The following is a 16,764-nucleotide window of genomic DNA, read 5'->3' as shown; positions in this document are numbered from 1 at the left end:
TTAATAAACAGTGGAACAGTGCCCTAATGTAGCGGTTCAAAATCCTTTTGTCTAAAGAACTTCAACGTTACAGTGCCATTACGTGTTTAAGGGGTCACTGACCGTAGTGTGGAGGAGATTGGGTCTAAGGTGGGGAGACAAGCTGTTGGACGGGTCCATGCAGGGAAGGGGTATGTTCTGTCCTGGGATTACCTCACCAGAGAGACGTTTGTAACCACCTTATCTAAAGTAACTACTATTTTAGGTATAGCCAGCAGTTTTTTGGTTTTTGAGTGTAAGCTTCATGAGAGTGTCTGCCTTGTTCACAGCTGTGACTTTTGACCTCTAGTACAGTAGGGGCACACAGTAGATGCTCTGCTGCTGCTAAGTCACTTCAGTCGTGTCTGACTCTGCGACCCCACCAAGCTCCTCTGTCCTTGGGATTCTCCAGGCAAGACTACTGGAGTGGACTGCCATTTCCTTCTCTAATGCATGCATGCATGCTAAGTTGCTTCAGTCACGTCTAACTGCGACCCTATGGACAGCAGCCTACCAGGCTTCTCTGTCCATGGCATTCTCCAGGCAAGAATACTGGAGTGGGTGGTTATTTCCTTCTCCGGTAGATGCTCTAGTATTTGTTAAATGAATTAATGAAGTTGAATGGTGTCAGTGGAGATGGGAAGAAATGAGTGAATTTTAGAGAGATTCAGTATGGAAAATTGACAGGTTGTGAGAATAGACTGGTAATTGGGGTTGTGGACACTTGGAGTTGCCAGACTAGTTACTGGATAGTCCTTAAAGTCAAAAAGTTTTTTAAGGAAGGAGCAGTGTGCCTTCGTCATTCTGAATCTTCACCTTAGCGTGGCTCGTTTGTACTGTAGCTATTTGAGTCATAATTTTTCTCTGCTTGTTTGTGAGTTCCATAAAGAGAAAGCTGGAGTCTTTTGCATCCTTATATTCTATCCAAGCCCTGGTTCAAGTGTGTTATAATCAGCAGTCTTCTGTTTCCTTTTGGCCTTAAGAAAACACGGGTTAAGGAGTGATCATGATTCTTTTTTACATAGAAAACAGGCTCAGAGAGGTTGGTAAACCTGCTCAAGGACCCCCACTGAGGATACAGTGATACTAGAAATCTGATAATCTAAATGCTTTGCAGTACTGGGGAGGATGGAGCTTCAAGTCCACCTTAGAACCATGGCCCTACACTTTGAAAAAAACAACCAAACCAGAAGTGGCATCCACGCTGTAGCCATTTTGTTAAAACATCTCGTAGCTAAGTTACACCAGGTGTGTTGCATCCACTCATTAAGTGCTTGTGTGCTTCTGAATGCTGCACTGCAAAAGGAGGGAGGACATGAGTCAAACAGGACCTTGGAACCAAGAGGAAGAGGATTCTAGGGTCAGACTCCATGTATTCAAATGCCGACTCCACCACTTCTTAAATGTGGACTTGAGTAAGTTACCTGACTTCTCCGGGCTTCCATTTCCTGAACTGTGAAAACTGGGATAACAGAACCTATCTCACAGGGTTTTAGTGAAGATTAAAGGGAAAATAGAGAAGTAATTAGCACCAGGTTTGGCTACATAAAAGGCAATAGTAAAGTGTGGAGCCCTTTGTTCAAGATTACTGAGAGGGTAACAGAGCAATAAACCAAGCACAGAGCCCTACTAGGCATGGGGCCCTCCGTGACTGCACGGGATGTATGTCTTGTAAGCCAATCATGGCTAACAGTGCCTGATACATGGTGAGTGCTCAGTAAATGTTAATTATTAATTTTGAAGGGTAACCCCTTCAAAGAGCCAAGATCTATTGGTGGGAAAAGGCACTCAAAATAACTATAGGAAAGGATGTGACGCACATCACATACACAGTTGAATTGCTGGGTGCTATTCCAGGATCTACATTTTAAGGAAGAACGACGTTGGCAGTGCAGTTTATGTGAGCTCCATGGTCACTGAAGACACTCAGGTGGAATTTGGATGAAAGATGTCAATTATGGATTGGTTGCCTTTTAGCTTTTAATGGTTGTTAAAACCATGTGAAAGTCATTTCTTCAGTGGAAAGGATGCAAAATTTGTCAGATGTTTTTTATCTAGCTAATAACCACTATGGCTGAACCTTTCCTATTTCTTGGACAGTGTGCAAGATGCTTCCTGTGTGTTAATCTCATTGAATCCCCCCAGTAGTCCTGGGAGAAAAGTACCATTGTTAACATGGTTTTCACAGATAAATCAGAGGTCAAAGTCACAGCTGGTAAATGGCAGAGGCAGAGCTCAAGCAGCCTTGTCTGGATCCAAGTGTATCAGCCCTAAGCCTTATATTCTGCCACTGACAGCTGGGTACTTTCGATCAGGTTATTTTACTTGCTTTGGTCTGCTGCTCCCTCAGAGGGTGATGCAGTTTGGGTGAGGCTCAAGTGTGTAAAGCTTTCGGTAAGTAAAGTGTGTGCAGCCCAGAGTGTCCAGAGGCTTCTCTAGGATGTCCTTTCTTTCCCCTTGAGTTAACCTTTGAGCTTTTGCATTTAAATGATTTTTATCTTTATTGGAGGGAAAGGTGGTGAAGGCCTGTAATGGGGCCACAGTGTTGAAAAAGTAATAATTGGCACAGTTAGAAGACTGCCTGGGACTTGAGGTCCTTGCTCTTCTATAAAAATATCAAACGTTTATAAACTGTTTAGCACCCCTGTGGCATAAATGAGCCACCATCCTCTTGGTTTTATGTGATAGGTTTGATAGTAGGGTTCAAAGGGTGGACTGGTGGGTCTCCAAGTGCAAAGTAAGGTTAAAGACATAAAGAGTATCACCTGGATTTCTAATCATAGCTCCCAGAGCCTGAGTGCCATATACACTAGGTGGGGGACTTGATTGATAGCAAATGATCCCACCTTACAGTGCCTGCAGCATTCTGTGGACATTAGAAATCTGTGCTGCTGAGTAGCACTGTGAGCTTAAAATATGTCAGCTGCTGAACTTCTTGGCCTGCTGAACTCCTCTGTGCCAGATCTCTGATTTGAAAACACTCAAATCTGGGATTCTAGAATCCGTATCATGAGGAATGATTGTAGAATTTGCATAATCTCTGTAGTTTTTGTTCACTTCATGCAAGTAGGGATAATGGTATTGATTTTTCAGCCTGTTTGGCCTAGAGATTGTCAGTAATGCCCAGTGTGAATCCATTTGGCACAGGTGTTGTCAGATGATCAAGTCCCATCTCTCTCTACTGCAGCACCGATGCTTCAGGACCTTCCTTTTTCCTATGGACTGGGAATGGGATGCTGAGAAGGGGATGGAATGGCTTATTCACATGTGCTTTCATTTCTTCTTCAGAGGGGAAGGCAAAGACAATCAACAAAACCTTTACAACTGTAGAGATTTCTGTCTCCCTCCACCCCAATTTCCACCCTCTGTAAAGTTATAAGGATGCCCTCTGTTTCCCTATTCTACTTCTTTTCTTCCCATATTCCCTATAATCATGCAGACAATAAAGGCTGATCTTTGGGACGGCCAGAGAGTTTGAGCTACTTCCAGTCTTCTCATGTCTCTTTGTAAAAAAGGCTTTGCCTTGGATGGACAAGGTGTTATTTCCTTTGGATGAAATCCTCATCTTCTTTCTAGGTCTTCTTCATTTCCCATTCCTGCATAACAGAAAAACAGGAAAAAAAATCGGTTTATTGAATATTCAGGTATAATTTACAGGATGAAAACAAGGTAAAAACATCCTTGATTTGTTTCTTTTCCTTATCCTCCACATCCTCAGCAGCAAATCCTTCTTCTCTACCTCCAAAACCAGCTACTTCCTATCACCTCCACTAAACTTTTCTAATCTCTCATCAAAATTCTCCTAACTGATCTCTCTATCCCCTCATCCATTTTCAACATAGTAGCCAGAATGGTCTTTTAAAAATGTAATTCATACCCCAGAATTCCTTGGTCCAAATTTGCCAGTGACTTTCCATTATGTTAGAACAAAATCCAGAGTTCTTCTAGTGGCCCATAAGGATCAAAGAGAAGCAAACTCTGGCTCATGGACCACCAAATCTGGCTCACTACATATTTTTATATGACCCATCAACTAAGAATGGTATTCTGATTTTAATATTTCAAAAAAAAATTTTTCATGACTCCTGAAATTTATGTGATATTCAAAGTTGTGTCCATAAACACACACTCCTTTACACACTGTCTATGACTACTTTCCTGCTATGATGGCAGAGGTAGGTGGCTGTGAAAGAGACCGTGTGGTCCACAGAGCATCAAATATTTGCTCTCTGGCCCTTTCCCAAAAAAGTTTGCTGATGTCTAGTCTCGGTGGTCTGGCCTTGGGCTGGTTACTTATCTCATGTCCTAATGCTCAGGTATTTGTTTTCAGGTCCACACTTTCTTATCTGCAATTCTGAAACCAGACAGCTCTGAGACCAGAATCTTTTTCAAGTGTTTTGGCACAGATTCAGTGGCTCTGGCCTGACCTGATAAGAGGTCATTTGAAGTCTGTTTATTTAATGTGCTGTGAATGTTTGTGTCTAGCTATAGAATTATCAACATGTTTGCTTACAGAGTACCTCCTGAGAACTTGGGGTTTTTCATTATACACAGTATATGCACCACATTACCTTTCTAAAATTCAGAAAGTTCTGGAACACAACTGGCCCCAAGTTTCAGAGGTAGGATTCCCCAGGTTTCACTCCAGTATCATGGAGTGAGCTGTTGACTTGGAAGTGGAAGAGATGGATTTGCATCCCAGCTCTCTCAGTGATGCCCTGCATAACCTTGGGCAAGTGCCTTTACTCAGTTTCCTCACCTATTAAACGGGGCCTTTCTTGTCTCAACACATATTGTAGGTTCAGAAACCAAAGCTTGGCAGAATTATGTATTAAGAAAGAGTAAATAGGTTCCAAGGGAGATTTGAGGGTCTTGCTTTCTGAGCAAAGTTTATGAGTTTTACTACATGGATATACTGGCAATTCTCTGTCTTTCTCACTAGTTGATATTTTTTGTCCTTGGTGAGGTTCTATAGAAAGGAAGCTTCCGGGTCTCTGAATTTTGATTAGCCAAACTGTCGTGGTACCTTGGCTTTTTGTAGCACCCTTCCTTGATTGGAGTTTATGATGGATGGGCTCCTCTTCCGTAACTCAGAAACACAATTGACAGGGAGAGGTTGCTCTGGGGCATTGTTCTGGGGTTTATTTGCAGTTTCCTGTTGATGACAAGAGATAGTTACTTTGGTGAGGTCTAGTACTCACACAGCCTGCCCTTGAAAGAGTGCAAGTAGAAGACATTGTGCAAACATGTCAGCATCAAACAGAGTAAGGGGTGCAAGACACCTGAGGGCCTTGGAATAAATTTATGATTAAATGACTAAAATTACTAAAGTTAAAATATCTGAATCTTCACTGTGCACCAGACATTGCATAAATTATCATAGTTCATTTAGCCTTTTCAGTTATATAAAGCAGGTACTTATTATGTTGTTACATTTTACAGATAAGGAAAATGAGAAGGGCAAGTCACTGCTCAAGGCCATAAAGCTGGTGAGTGAGACAGCTGGGATCCCACAGTCCTGCCTCTTAACCTCTCTCCTGCATTCCTTCATGTTTTTTACACTGCCTTTACTCCTTAAATTTTTCAATTGATTGCTTAGTATCTTGCTGGATGTAGTTCCTTGAATGTGACATACCGATAGTTAAGCCTGTAGGGAATTTAGAGAGGACTTTCTCCAAAGGCCATCACAAGGATCAAAAGTGGAGGGAAAAGCTCTGTGGAATGTGAACATCAGGGCATGTTGGTGGGAGGAAGCATCTGGGATGAGGGAACCACTTCTACTCCTCCATCAGCCCTCTGTGATTCTCGGAAATTGTTTTGTCCCTGGCCTCTAAGCTTTTCTGTAAATGAGGTTGGAAATGACCCCATGGAGAGGAAGTGTAGGAGTAGAAGAAACTGCTCTGGCTTCTGAGTCATGAGGTGTGGCCTGACCCTGGATGGTAATAGGAATACTGTTTCCTTGTCTAAAAGCAGGTATAAACATTTATTCGACAAGCATTTATTGCACTTCTACTATTTTTCAGATATATATATTCACACAAATTGTGGCTAAGTGCCATGAAGCAGAATAACAGATGGGACTGCTGGTAATTTAGACCAGTGGTTCCCAAACGGGGACAGTTTTGTCCTTCCTGGGGATGTTTGGCAATTTCTGGAGACATTTTTGGTTGTCATAACTGGACATGGAGCTCCTGGCATTAGATGGGTAGAGGTTGGGGATGCTACTAAATATCCTACAATACACATGACAGGCCCTATAAAAAATTACTAGTCGTCATGCTGGGGTTGAGACACTGACACAGACTGAGGTCACTGAAGTTCTCCCTGAAGAAACCCCATTCAACATGAGGGTTGCTGGGCGCATTAGAGACAACGGATGCAAAGCCCTGAGGATAGGGCCTGGTACACAGTGGGTTCCAGCAGGGGGCCTGTACCAGTGGCTAAAGCAAGTTTCTGGAATCAGACTTCCTGGGTTTGGGATCCTGTCTCCCATTTAGCTGAGTGACCTTGAGCATGTACTTTGACATCTGAACCTTAGTTTCCTTGTCTGTCAGATAGGGTGAATACACATAATATTGCCTCACTGGACTGCTATGAAGATTGTGTGAAATCATACAGGTTAAGATGCTGCACTAGCCTATGGTAATTGATCAATTTTGTTCTTATTCCATATTGTATATTATCAATAACCCCAAGGCCACTTCTAAGATTACATTCAGGATAAAAAGTCAAATAGTGGTGCTTCAGTGGAGAGAACACAGGCCAGAGAACTTGCTCCAAAGAGTCTCCTTCATAGGTGTGCCACTTATGACATGTTCCCTCTCAGGGTTTTAGCTTTCTCATTTGTAAATAAGGATAACTCCTAGCCCTCAAAGAATGATCATGAAAGCCTGCAGCATGTGAGGAGATTAAGGAGCAGCTCACCCCACTCTTCTTCTTGCTGTTGACGGAGAGCCCCAGGGCTGGGCCCCCTGCCAGGGACTGCTGCAAGCGCTCCTTCACAGTCACCAGCCGCAGCTCCAGGTCGATCCGGTGCTCCTCCTTTGCCCGACACTGAGCTTCCAGGGTGGCCAGAGCCTCTTCAAGAGCCTTTAACTTTGCCCCTGTGTCCAAAGACATCTATGAGAAATAGCTGAGCCTGGCCAGAAACATCAGGGAGTTTGGCAGCCCCACAGACCGTGACCTGCCTTCCCAGAGGGCCTTTCTAGCCTTACTTCCGGTTAAGGGATGGACTTTGGACCTGCAGTTCTAGCTCCGTGCTGGGTTGTGTGGTTTTCATCTGCGCACTGTCCATTTCCCCATTCCCCTCTCATTCCCTATAGATTGAATGGGGTTGACCTCACTTCCAGTTCAGGAGATTGGCACATAACTTAGACCTGGCCCATAATTGTATCTCACTTTCTGGTCACAGTGGTTAGTTTAGGGACCAAAGCTGGTCCAATCAAAGTGAATCCTAAGGTGCTTATGGGGCCCATTGGGAGGAGAAGCCTCTCTGCTGGATTGGCTGCATGGACGTGTGAGGGCTAGAGTTGTGAAGCCTTGTTACCACCATGAGGGACAGAGAAGAAACCAAAGTAGGGAAAGGCAGAAGCAAGAACTGGAGAAACATGCTTCCTGGTGACATCACTTAAGTCCCTGGACTTTGCTACACCTGATCACTTAAGTTTCCAGTCACATTTTTCTTTTCATTTCTAAGCCGGTGAGTTTTCTTACTTGTAACCAAGAATCAACGCAGGGCTTTACACTGATCACAAGTCCTTGCTAGGATTTTGCTGCTTATTCAGTTTAAGCCAACAAACTTGTGTTAGGACTTTGTGTCAGGAGCTGTCTTGGATCTTAATAGGTTTAAAAATTTGTTCCATTGTTTGCCCTGAAAGAGGTTGCACCAGAGGGTTTTCTGATAATGGTGATTCTTTTTATTCATTCATTCATTCAGTAAATATTGAGTGCTTGTTCGGTACCAGGCAGTGTTCTATGCCCTTGAGATATATTAGTGAACAAAACGGGGAAAGATCTTTGACCTTACTGAACTTATAATTGTGTGTTTATATGTATATGTGTGTGTGTGTGAGAGAAAACAATACAAATACAATAAGTAATCTGTTAAAAAGTTATATGCTATAGAAAAAAATTGAGCAGGACAAGTTGGACAGTCAAGTCAACCTGCTTCAAACTCTAGTTCTGACTCTTAGAAAGTTTTTCTTTATATTGAAATCAAACTGTCTTCATGTGCCTTCTTCCCATTAATTCTGGTTCCTAGCCACATAGAACAAGTTATTAAGCAAGAAATTCTCAGTCTGAGGTTTGTGAATTCCTAGGCAATCTGTGGCTCTGGGTGCACTTGAGCTCCTGAAATTATTTGCAACATTGTGATTTGTGGGTGTTTTCTCCTTTAGGAAAGGGTCCATAGGTTCCATCAGATTCTCATGGGGCTATGTGATCTTAGATATATTTTATATAACGATAGGATCTCCAGTTCCCTGCAACATGTTCAGAAACCTTATTCTGAAAGTGTGCTGAACTGCAGCTAAAGAGAGAATTCAACAGAAAAATGGCAGAAAGTGGGACACAGAGGAGCCCAGGGTATATAAGGCCTGCAGAGGTCATGGTCCTGGATTTCAGAAGGGGATACTGGTGAACTGTCACTGTCCATTATTCTCAGTACCTGGATCAATGTTTCACACATTTGGGTCCTTAGTACATAGCTGTGAATGAATGAGTTAATGTGAGGTTCAAAATGATATCTCTTAATTCTAAGGCACACTCTGTTTTCCATGTTTTAAAATTTCTAAAATCAGACCTGGTTTCACCACATTAAGTATATACATTGTGTTATTTTTCATCCCCTCACTCTAAAAACAGTTAGTCAATGGCACTTTCCTTGGTCAGGAGACATGGTGATGACGGTGGTGGTGAGGAGAAGGAGAAAGGGGAGGAGAAGCCTACCTTCTCCTGGTAAGAAGCCAGGTGGCTAGTACCAGGGGAGGTGTCAAGGCTCAAGTGTGAGCCCCTCATTGCTCAGGGCCACACCCCATAGATACCTGGGTTGTTCCGAATGGCTTCCTTTAGTTCCCTCTTTTCCTGCCGCAATGCCATCAGCTCTGTCCGGATTGTCTCTTTCTCTTTCTCCAGCTTCTCTTTTTCTACCAGGTACCTCCTGGCATCCTCCTCAGCTCGGTTCTTACCGTACTTATATTGATGGGCACCTGCAGAGATGAGGCAGGAAAACGTCCTCAATTCTGAGCTCTGGTGAGATTCCTTGGGTGGTGTTAGCTTCTCTCTCAGCCTCAATCTGTCCATAAAATGGGACTATTTAGGTCCGTACCCCTGGATATATTTAGTGTGAAGGAGAGGAAACTAGGAGCCAAAGGGAGGCAATGGTGCACAGGGAAGAGGAGGAAGGGCTTTTTTGTTGTTAGGTAGCTAAGTTGTGTCCAACTCTTTTTGACCCCATGGACTGTAGCCTGCCAGGTCCTCTGTCCATGGGATTTCCCAGGCAAGAATGCTGGAGTGGGTTGCCATTTCCTTCCCTTGGGGATCTTCCTGACCCAGAGCTGAACCCACATCTCCTGCAATGGCAGGCAGATTCTTTACCACTGAGCCACCAGGGAAAACCCTACAAGGGCTTTAGAACAAGACAGATCAAGGTTCGTGTTTTCTTTTGCCCATTACTGGTTGTATGACATCAGACAAAGTGAATGTGGTGTTTTTGTGCCTTCCCCTAGCTTTAGTTTCCTCATTTGTCAATATGGATATCAGTCAGATTTACCTCTTGGCATTGTGATAAGGTTTTAAACAGATAATTCATGAAAAGTGCTTGGTGTAGTACCTGGCAAATAGAACTTAGTAAATGTTAGATAATAATTTAAAATAGATTTTGTGATGTATACACATTTTTGTTTTAAAAGGGCATTTTTATAGTTAATTTTCAGTGCATATAGGATAGACAACTACATGTAACACAGATCTACAGAGAATTGAGACCTGGAGTTAAAGTCAGGCATTGCCTGTTTTATTACTGAGAAAAAGAAGAGGGGATTGGAGAGAGACCTAGTATTCTACTATAGGCTTTACACTATGGTGGGCAATAGCAACATTATTATGGCAAAAATTTATTGACTGCTTACTATATACTAGGTAATTTATCTGCATTTCTATTTAATCCTCACAAAAGTTACTATTGTTTGCTCTGCTTTATTGTTGGGAAAACTGAGGCACAAGAGGTTAGGTCTCACTGCTAATGATGGGAGAACCCAGGTTTGAACTCATGTCTGTCTGACTCAGGAATCCATGCTATGAAATACCGCCAAGCTTGAGCAAGGCCATAGTCTAACTTCTTAGTGAAAGTTTTATTTATTTATTTTTTTATGCTACAGTCAGTCACACATAGTCCTTTGTAAGTGGGTGTGGAGCAATTCCCACAGTTTGCTGGTAATTGAGGGTCTTGTCTCTGCAGCTCTGTAGGGATTGCAGTGGTCACCCATGGCCTATTTAAAAATCAGTTTCTGCTTTAACTACTCTACAATTCAAACCTCATTATAAGTAAAGCTTGGAGGTCTGAGAAGAGGGTGCATGGCTCCCTGTTTATACAGCTATACAGTAGCATCCCAAAGAAGTTGGCTTTCAGACTTTTGGATTTTATAAACTGGCAAAATATAAATAGGGATATCCTGATTCACTTTGCTGTACACCTGTAACTAACATCACATTGTAAATCAACTATACTTCAATTGAAAAAATGTAAAAAAAAACATTCACAGAAAAAATAGGGATGCCAACAAAGGACAGTCAGCATTATACTGTTGACAATATAAAGACCTTAAAACTACCAGTATTTTTATTATTCCCACTGTTTAGCAGAATAATATTTTAACATCAGGAGTTGGACACAAATGTAGAATAGTCATTTATATTGAGTAGAATTAACTTTATGAAAAACTTCATGCATTGTGCTTATTTTTCTCATCTCATTGCAGATGAGTGAAAACTTCCTTATGGACCAAGCCAGCAAGTAGACTCACCTTTGGGAGCCACCATCTTGATCCTCCTTGCAGTGTCAACACCTCGGAGAGTGGCTTACCTCACTTGCAGCCCTGTAATGCTTGTGTGGTAAAGAAGCAAACTAGATTTTCATCCTCTGTAAGTAATGAGTTGATTTTCTTTTCTACTTTCAAGATTTCCTCCTTGCTTTTGGCGTTAGCATTTTAGCATGATGTGTCTTTTAAAAATTATTTATTTATTGGTTGCGCTGGGACCTTGTTGCTGCGTGCCTCTGGTTGTAGTGAGCAGAGGCTACTCCTCTTCGCAGTGCATGGGCTTCTCATTGCAGTGGCTTCTCTTGTTGCGCAGCACAGGTTCTAGGTGCAGGGCGGCTTTCAGTATTTGCAGCGCAAGTGCTCAGTAGTGGTGGTGCATGGGCTTAGTTGCTGCATGGCCTGTGGAATCTTCCTGGACCAGGCATTCCGTGTCCCCTGCATTAGCAGGAGGATTGTTATTCACTGGACTTCCAGGGAAGACCTCCAGGAAGTGTGATGTGTCTTTTGTGGATCTCTTTGCCTTTATCCTACTAGAACTTCACTGAATTTCCTCTGTGGTAAATTAATGATTTCAATAAATGTGGCTACTTTTCCGCTATTATTTCTTTTAATATTTCTATGCTCCTCTTTTTCTTCTCTCCTTCTAATACTCCCTTTGTGTATATATGTTAGTACTCTTAATGGTGTGTCTCACATTTCTCTGAGGCTCTGTTTATTTTTCTTTGTTCTTTTTTCTGTTATTTTAAATGCATAATCTCTTGATTTAGCATGAGGTTTACTGATTCTTTTGCCAGTTCAAGTGTACTGTTGAGCCATTTGATAGAACAATGTCATCTTACTTGCTTTTTTTTTTTTTAAACCAACTGAAGCTCATACTTCATTAGGTTTACTTAGAATTTACCCAATGTCCTTTTCTGTTGCAGAGCTACCACATTACATTTAGTCATCATGTCTCCTCAGGTTCTTCTTGGCTGTGACATTTCTCAGATTTTTTTTCCTCCCAGTTTTATTGAGATAGTTGACATAGCACTGTGTAAGTTTAAAGTATCGGCTTCCCTGGTGGTTCAGATGGTAAAGAATCTGCCTGCAATGCGGGAGACCTGGGTTCAATCCCTGGGTTGGGAAGATCCCCTGGAGGAGGGCATGGCAACCCACTCCAGTATTCTTGCCTGGAGAATCCCCATGGACAGAGGAACCTAGTGGGCTACTGTCCATGGGGTCTCAAAGAGTTGGACATGACTGAGTGAGTAAGCACTGCACACTGTGTAAGTTTAAAGTATACTGCATGATGATTTGACCTACATAAATCATGAAATGATTACCACAACAAGTTTAGTGAACAGCCATTATCTTGTGTAGATACAAATTTAAAGAAGTAGAAAAAAATTTTTTACCTTGTGATGAGAACTCTTAGCATTTACTCTTTTCTCTTTCATATGTAACATAGAATGGTATTAATTATATTCATCATGTTGTACATTACATCTCTGCTACTGCTGCTGCTAAGTCACTTCAGTCGTGTCCGACTCTGTGCGACCCCATAGATGGCAGCCCACCAGGCTCCCCCGTCCCTGAGATTCTCCAGGCAAGAACACTGGAGTGGGTTGCCATTTCCTTTTACAATGCATGAAAGTGAAAAGTGAAAGTGAGGTCGCTCAGTCGTGTCGGACTCTTAGCGACCCCATGGACTGTAGCCTACCAGGCTCCTCTGTCCATGGGATTTTCCAGGCAAGAGTACTGGAGTGGGGTGCCATTGCCTCCTCTGACATTACATCTCTAGTATTTATTTATCTTAGATCTGGGAGTTTATACTTTTGACTGTCTTCATCCAGTTCTCCTCCCCATACTCCCTGCCACTGGTAGCCACAAATCTGATCTCTTTTTCTATAAGCTTATTTGTTTTGAACTATTAATGTATTGAACCTACAGTATTATATGTTAGTTCCTGGTATATAGCATAGTGATTTGATATTTCTATACGTTTTAAAATGATCACCATGATAAGTCTAGTTACCAGCTGTCACCATACAAAGTTAACATGTAATTGTTGACTATATTCCCTGAACTGTACATTTCATACCCATGGCTCATTTATTTATAACAGGAAATTTGTACTCTTAATCTCCTTCACTGCTGTCCTCCCCCGGCCCCCTCCCCTCTGGCAACCCCCTATTGTTCTCTGTATCTATGACTTTGTTTCTGTTTGTTATGTTTGCTTGTTTTTTTTCAGATTTCATGTATAAGTGAAATTATATGTATTTGCCTTTCTCTGTCTGACTTACTTTACTTAGCATGATACTGTTTAAGGCCATCTGTGTTGTTGGAAGTGGCAGGACTTCACTCTTAATGGCTGAGCAATATTCCACTGTATATATGTATGTCACATATTTATCCAATCTTTTTGTCTGTTTTTAAAAAAATTTTTACTGACATATAGTTGATTTAAAATATTGTGTTTCAGTTGTACAGCAAAGTGATTAATTATACATATACATATATTCATTTTTTTATCAGATTCTTTTCTCATATAGTTATCACAGAGTATTGAGTAGAGTTCCTTGTGCTATACAGTAGGCAGGTTCTTGTTGGTTTTCTATCCTCTCTATAGCTGTATGTGTATGTTAATCTCAAGCTCCTGATTTATCCTTCCCCCCCATATTTACCCTTTGGTTACCATACATTTGTTTTGATATCTTAAGTCTCTTTCTGGTTTGCAAATAAGTTCATTTATATCATTTAAAGAAACAGATTCCACATATGAGTGATACCATATATTTGTCTTTCTCTGTCTGACTTCACTTAGTGTGATAATCTCTAGGTCCATCCATATTGCTGCAAATGGCATTATTTTGTTCTTTTTTATGGCTGAGTAATAATCCATTGCATTTATGTACCACATCTTTTTTATCCATTCCTCTGTTGATGGACATTTAGGTTGCTTCCATGTCTCTAGCTATTGTAAGTGGTGCTGCAGTGAACATGTATCTTTTTAAAATTCATTGGGGTCCGTATATCTTTTCGAATTGTGTTTTTCTGGATATATGCCCAGGAGTGGGATTGCTGGATCATATGGTAGTTCTATTTGTAGATTTTTAAGGAGCCTCCATACTGTTCTCCATGGTGGTCATACTAATTTACATTCCCACCAACAGTGTAGGTGGATTCCTTTTTCTCCACACCCTCTCTAGCATTTATTATTTATAGACTTTTTGATGATGTTTTGATTTGCATTTCTCATATACTATGATGTTGAGCATCTTCTTATATGCTTTTTGGCCACCTGTATGTCTTCTTTGGAGAACTATTTAGATCGTCTATCATCTTTTGATTGCATTTTTTTTTTTTTATGTAATGCTGTGTGAACTATTTGTATATTTTGGAGATTAATCCCTTGTCAGTTGCTTTGTTTGCAGATATTTTCTCCCATTCATTCTATGGGTTGTCTTTTTGTTTTGTTTATAGTTTCCTTTGCTGTGCAGAAGCTTTTAAGTTTAATTAGATCCTGTTTATTTTTTTTTAACTTTTCATTACTGTAGGGGGTAATGTAATCGTCCAAAAAGATATTCCAAAAAGATATTGCTGTGATTTATGTCGAAGAGTGTTCTGCCTATGTTTTTCTCTAGGAATTTTATTTTTTTAAATTTTATTTATTTTTTTTCTCTTTATTTTTTTGAAAATTTTTTTATAGTGTCCAGCCTCACACTTGGGTCTTTGACTCATTTTGAATTTATTTTTGTGTATGGTATAAGAGAATATTCTAATTTCATTCTTTTACATGTAGCTCTTCAGGTTTCCCGGCAGCACTTATTGAAGAGATTCTTTGCTCCACTATATATTCCTGCCTCTCTTGTTACAGACTGATTGACCATGGGTGTGTGGGTTTATTTCTGGGCTTTTTATCCTTGTTCCATTGATCTATATTTCTCTTTCTGTGCCAGTACCATACTGTTTTGATTGCTCTAGCTTTGTAGTATAGTCTGAAATCAGGGAGCTTGATTCCTCCAGCTCCATTTTTCTTCTCAGGATTGCTTAGGCTATTCAGAGTCTTTAGGGTTTCCATATGAGTTAAATTTTTTTTGGTTATATTTATGTAAAACATGCTCTTGGTAATTTGATAGGAATTGCACTGAATCTGTAGATTGCCCTGGACAGTATAGTCATCTTTATAATATTGATTCTTCCAAGAATATGGTGTATATCTTTCCATCTGTTTATGTCATCTTTGACTTTTTCATCATTGTCTTATAGTTTTCAGAGTATGGTCTTTTGTCTCCTTAGGTAGCTTTTTATTCCTAGGTATTTCATTCTTTTTGATGCGATAGTAAATGGGATTGTTTCCTTAATTTCTCTTTCTGATCTTTCATTGTTAGTATAAAGGATTGCAAGAGATTTCTGTGTATTACTTTTGTATCCTGCAACTTTACCAAATTCATTGCTAAGCTCTAGTAGTTTTCTGGTAGCATCTTTGGGATTTTCTATGTGTAGTATCATGTCATCTGCAAACAGTGACAATTTGACTTCTTTTCCAATTTGAATTCCTTTTCATTCCTTTTTCTTCTCTGATTGCCATGGCTAGGACTTCACAACTATGTTGAATAAAAGTGATGACAGTGGACATCCTTGCATTGTTTCTGATCTTAGAGGGAATGCTTATAGTTTTTCACCATTGAGAATGATTTTAGCCTTGAATTTGTCATATATAGCCTTTATTATCTTGAGGTAAATTCCATTTATGCTCACTTTCTGGAGAGTTTTTATAATAAATCAGTGTTGAATTGTGTCAAAAGCTTTTTCTGCATCTATTGAGATAATCATATAGTTTTTATCCTTCAGTTTGATAATATGGTGTACTACACTGATTGATTTGTGGGTATTGATTTATGGATAATTGAATGTATTATTGGGTTTGGTTTGCTAGTATCTTGTTGAGAATTTTTGTGTCTATGTTCGCCAGTGATACTGGCCTATAGGTTTCTTTTTTGTGGTATCTTTTTCTGGTCTTGGTATCAGGGTGATGGTGGCCTCTGATGTTGATCCACAGAGGGTGCAGCCTTAGGCATATATGGTCACCTTGGAGGACAGTGATCTTAGCAGGACTTTCTTTCTGGTCTCTCTGTTACACTGCCTGACTCTTGGTATCATCATATCCAGCTGTTAGGTTCCACTAATTGTCAGCTGACTGTTCTGTTGTTTTTGATAATGCTTTGTATCATCATTTGCTCCACATTCTATTCCCACTAAAGTCAATTCTTTTGAAAGAGCGCTTTGGAGTTCAGTGTTTGTTTGTTTTTTTTAAATTAATTTCTTTGTGGCTGTGTAGGGTCTTTGTTGCTGTGTGTGGGCTTCCTCTAGTTGTGGCGAGTGGTGCATGAGCTTCTCATTGCGGTGGCTTCTCGTTGTGGTGCGCAGGCTCTGGGGTGTATGGGCTTCAGTAGTTGTGGCACTTGGGCTCTAGAGCACAGGTTCAGTAGTTGTGGCACGTGGGCCTAGATCCAGACCAGGGATTGAACCCATTTCCCTTGCAATGTCAGGCAGATTCTTAACCATTGAGCCACCAAGCAAGTCCCTGGAGTTCAATGTTTTTTTATGACTTACCTTTCTTTTTACCTTGGGCAAAAATCTCAGAGTCACTGTTCTGAACAATGGCCTGCTTCTCTTGGAGTGACATCTCTGTTTTGTGAGCTGGATGCTGGGTGGGGGCTGTTATCTC

At 40.8% G+C, this 16,764-nt stretch overlaps 1 protein-coding gene across 1 annotated transcript in view; it reads right to left on the bottom strand.

The window, feature by feature from the left end:
* Nucleotides 1–2,311: 2,311 nt before the first annotated feature.
* Nucleotides 2,312–16,764, bottom strand: part of AFAP1L1 (actin filament associated protein 1 like 1) — a 68,669-nt gene continuing 54,216 nt past the window's right edge. Inside the window, exons 16-19 of the mRNA XM_065935922.1 lie at nucleotides 9,060–9,224; nucleotides 6,943–7,121; nucleotides 5,045–5,173; nucleotides 2,312–3,614 (exon numbers count right to left, since the gene is read on the bottom strand). Of these exons, the coding sequence (XP_065791994.1) occupies nucleotides 3,591–3,614; nucleotides 5,045–5,173; nucleotides 6,943–7,121; nucleotides 9,060–9,224 (497 nt within the window). The 3' untranslated portion in view covers nucleotides 2,312–3,590. The remainder of the gene's footprint in view (nucleotides 3,615–5,044; nucleotides 5,174–6,942; nucleotides 7,122–9,059; nucleotides 9,225–16,764) is intronic.

Source organism: Muntiacus reevesi, chromosome 1, assembly GCF_963930625.1.
Source record: "Muntiacus reevesi chromosome 1, mMunRee1.1, whole genome shotgun sequence".
Classification (NCBI taxonomy): Eukaryota; Metazoa; Chordata; class Mammalia; order Artiodactyla; family Cervidae; genus Muntiacus; species Muntiacus reevesi.
Note: the sequence above shows the minus strand (reverse complement) of the source record. Positions and strands in the feature narration are given on the sequence as shown.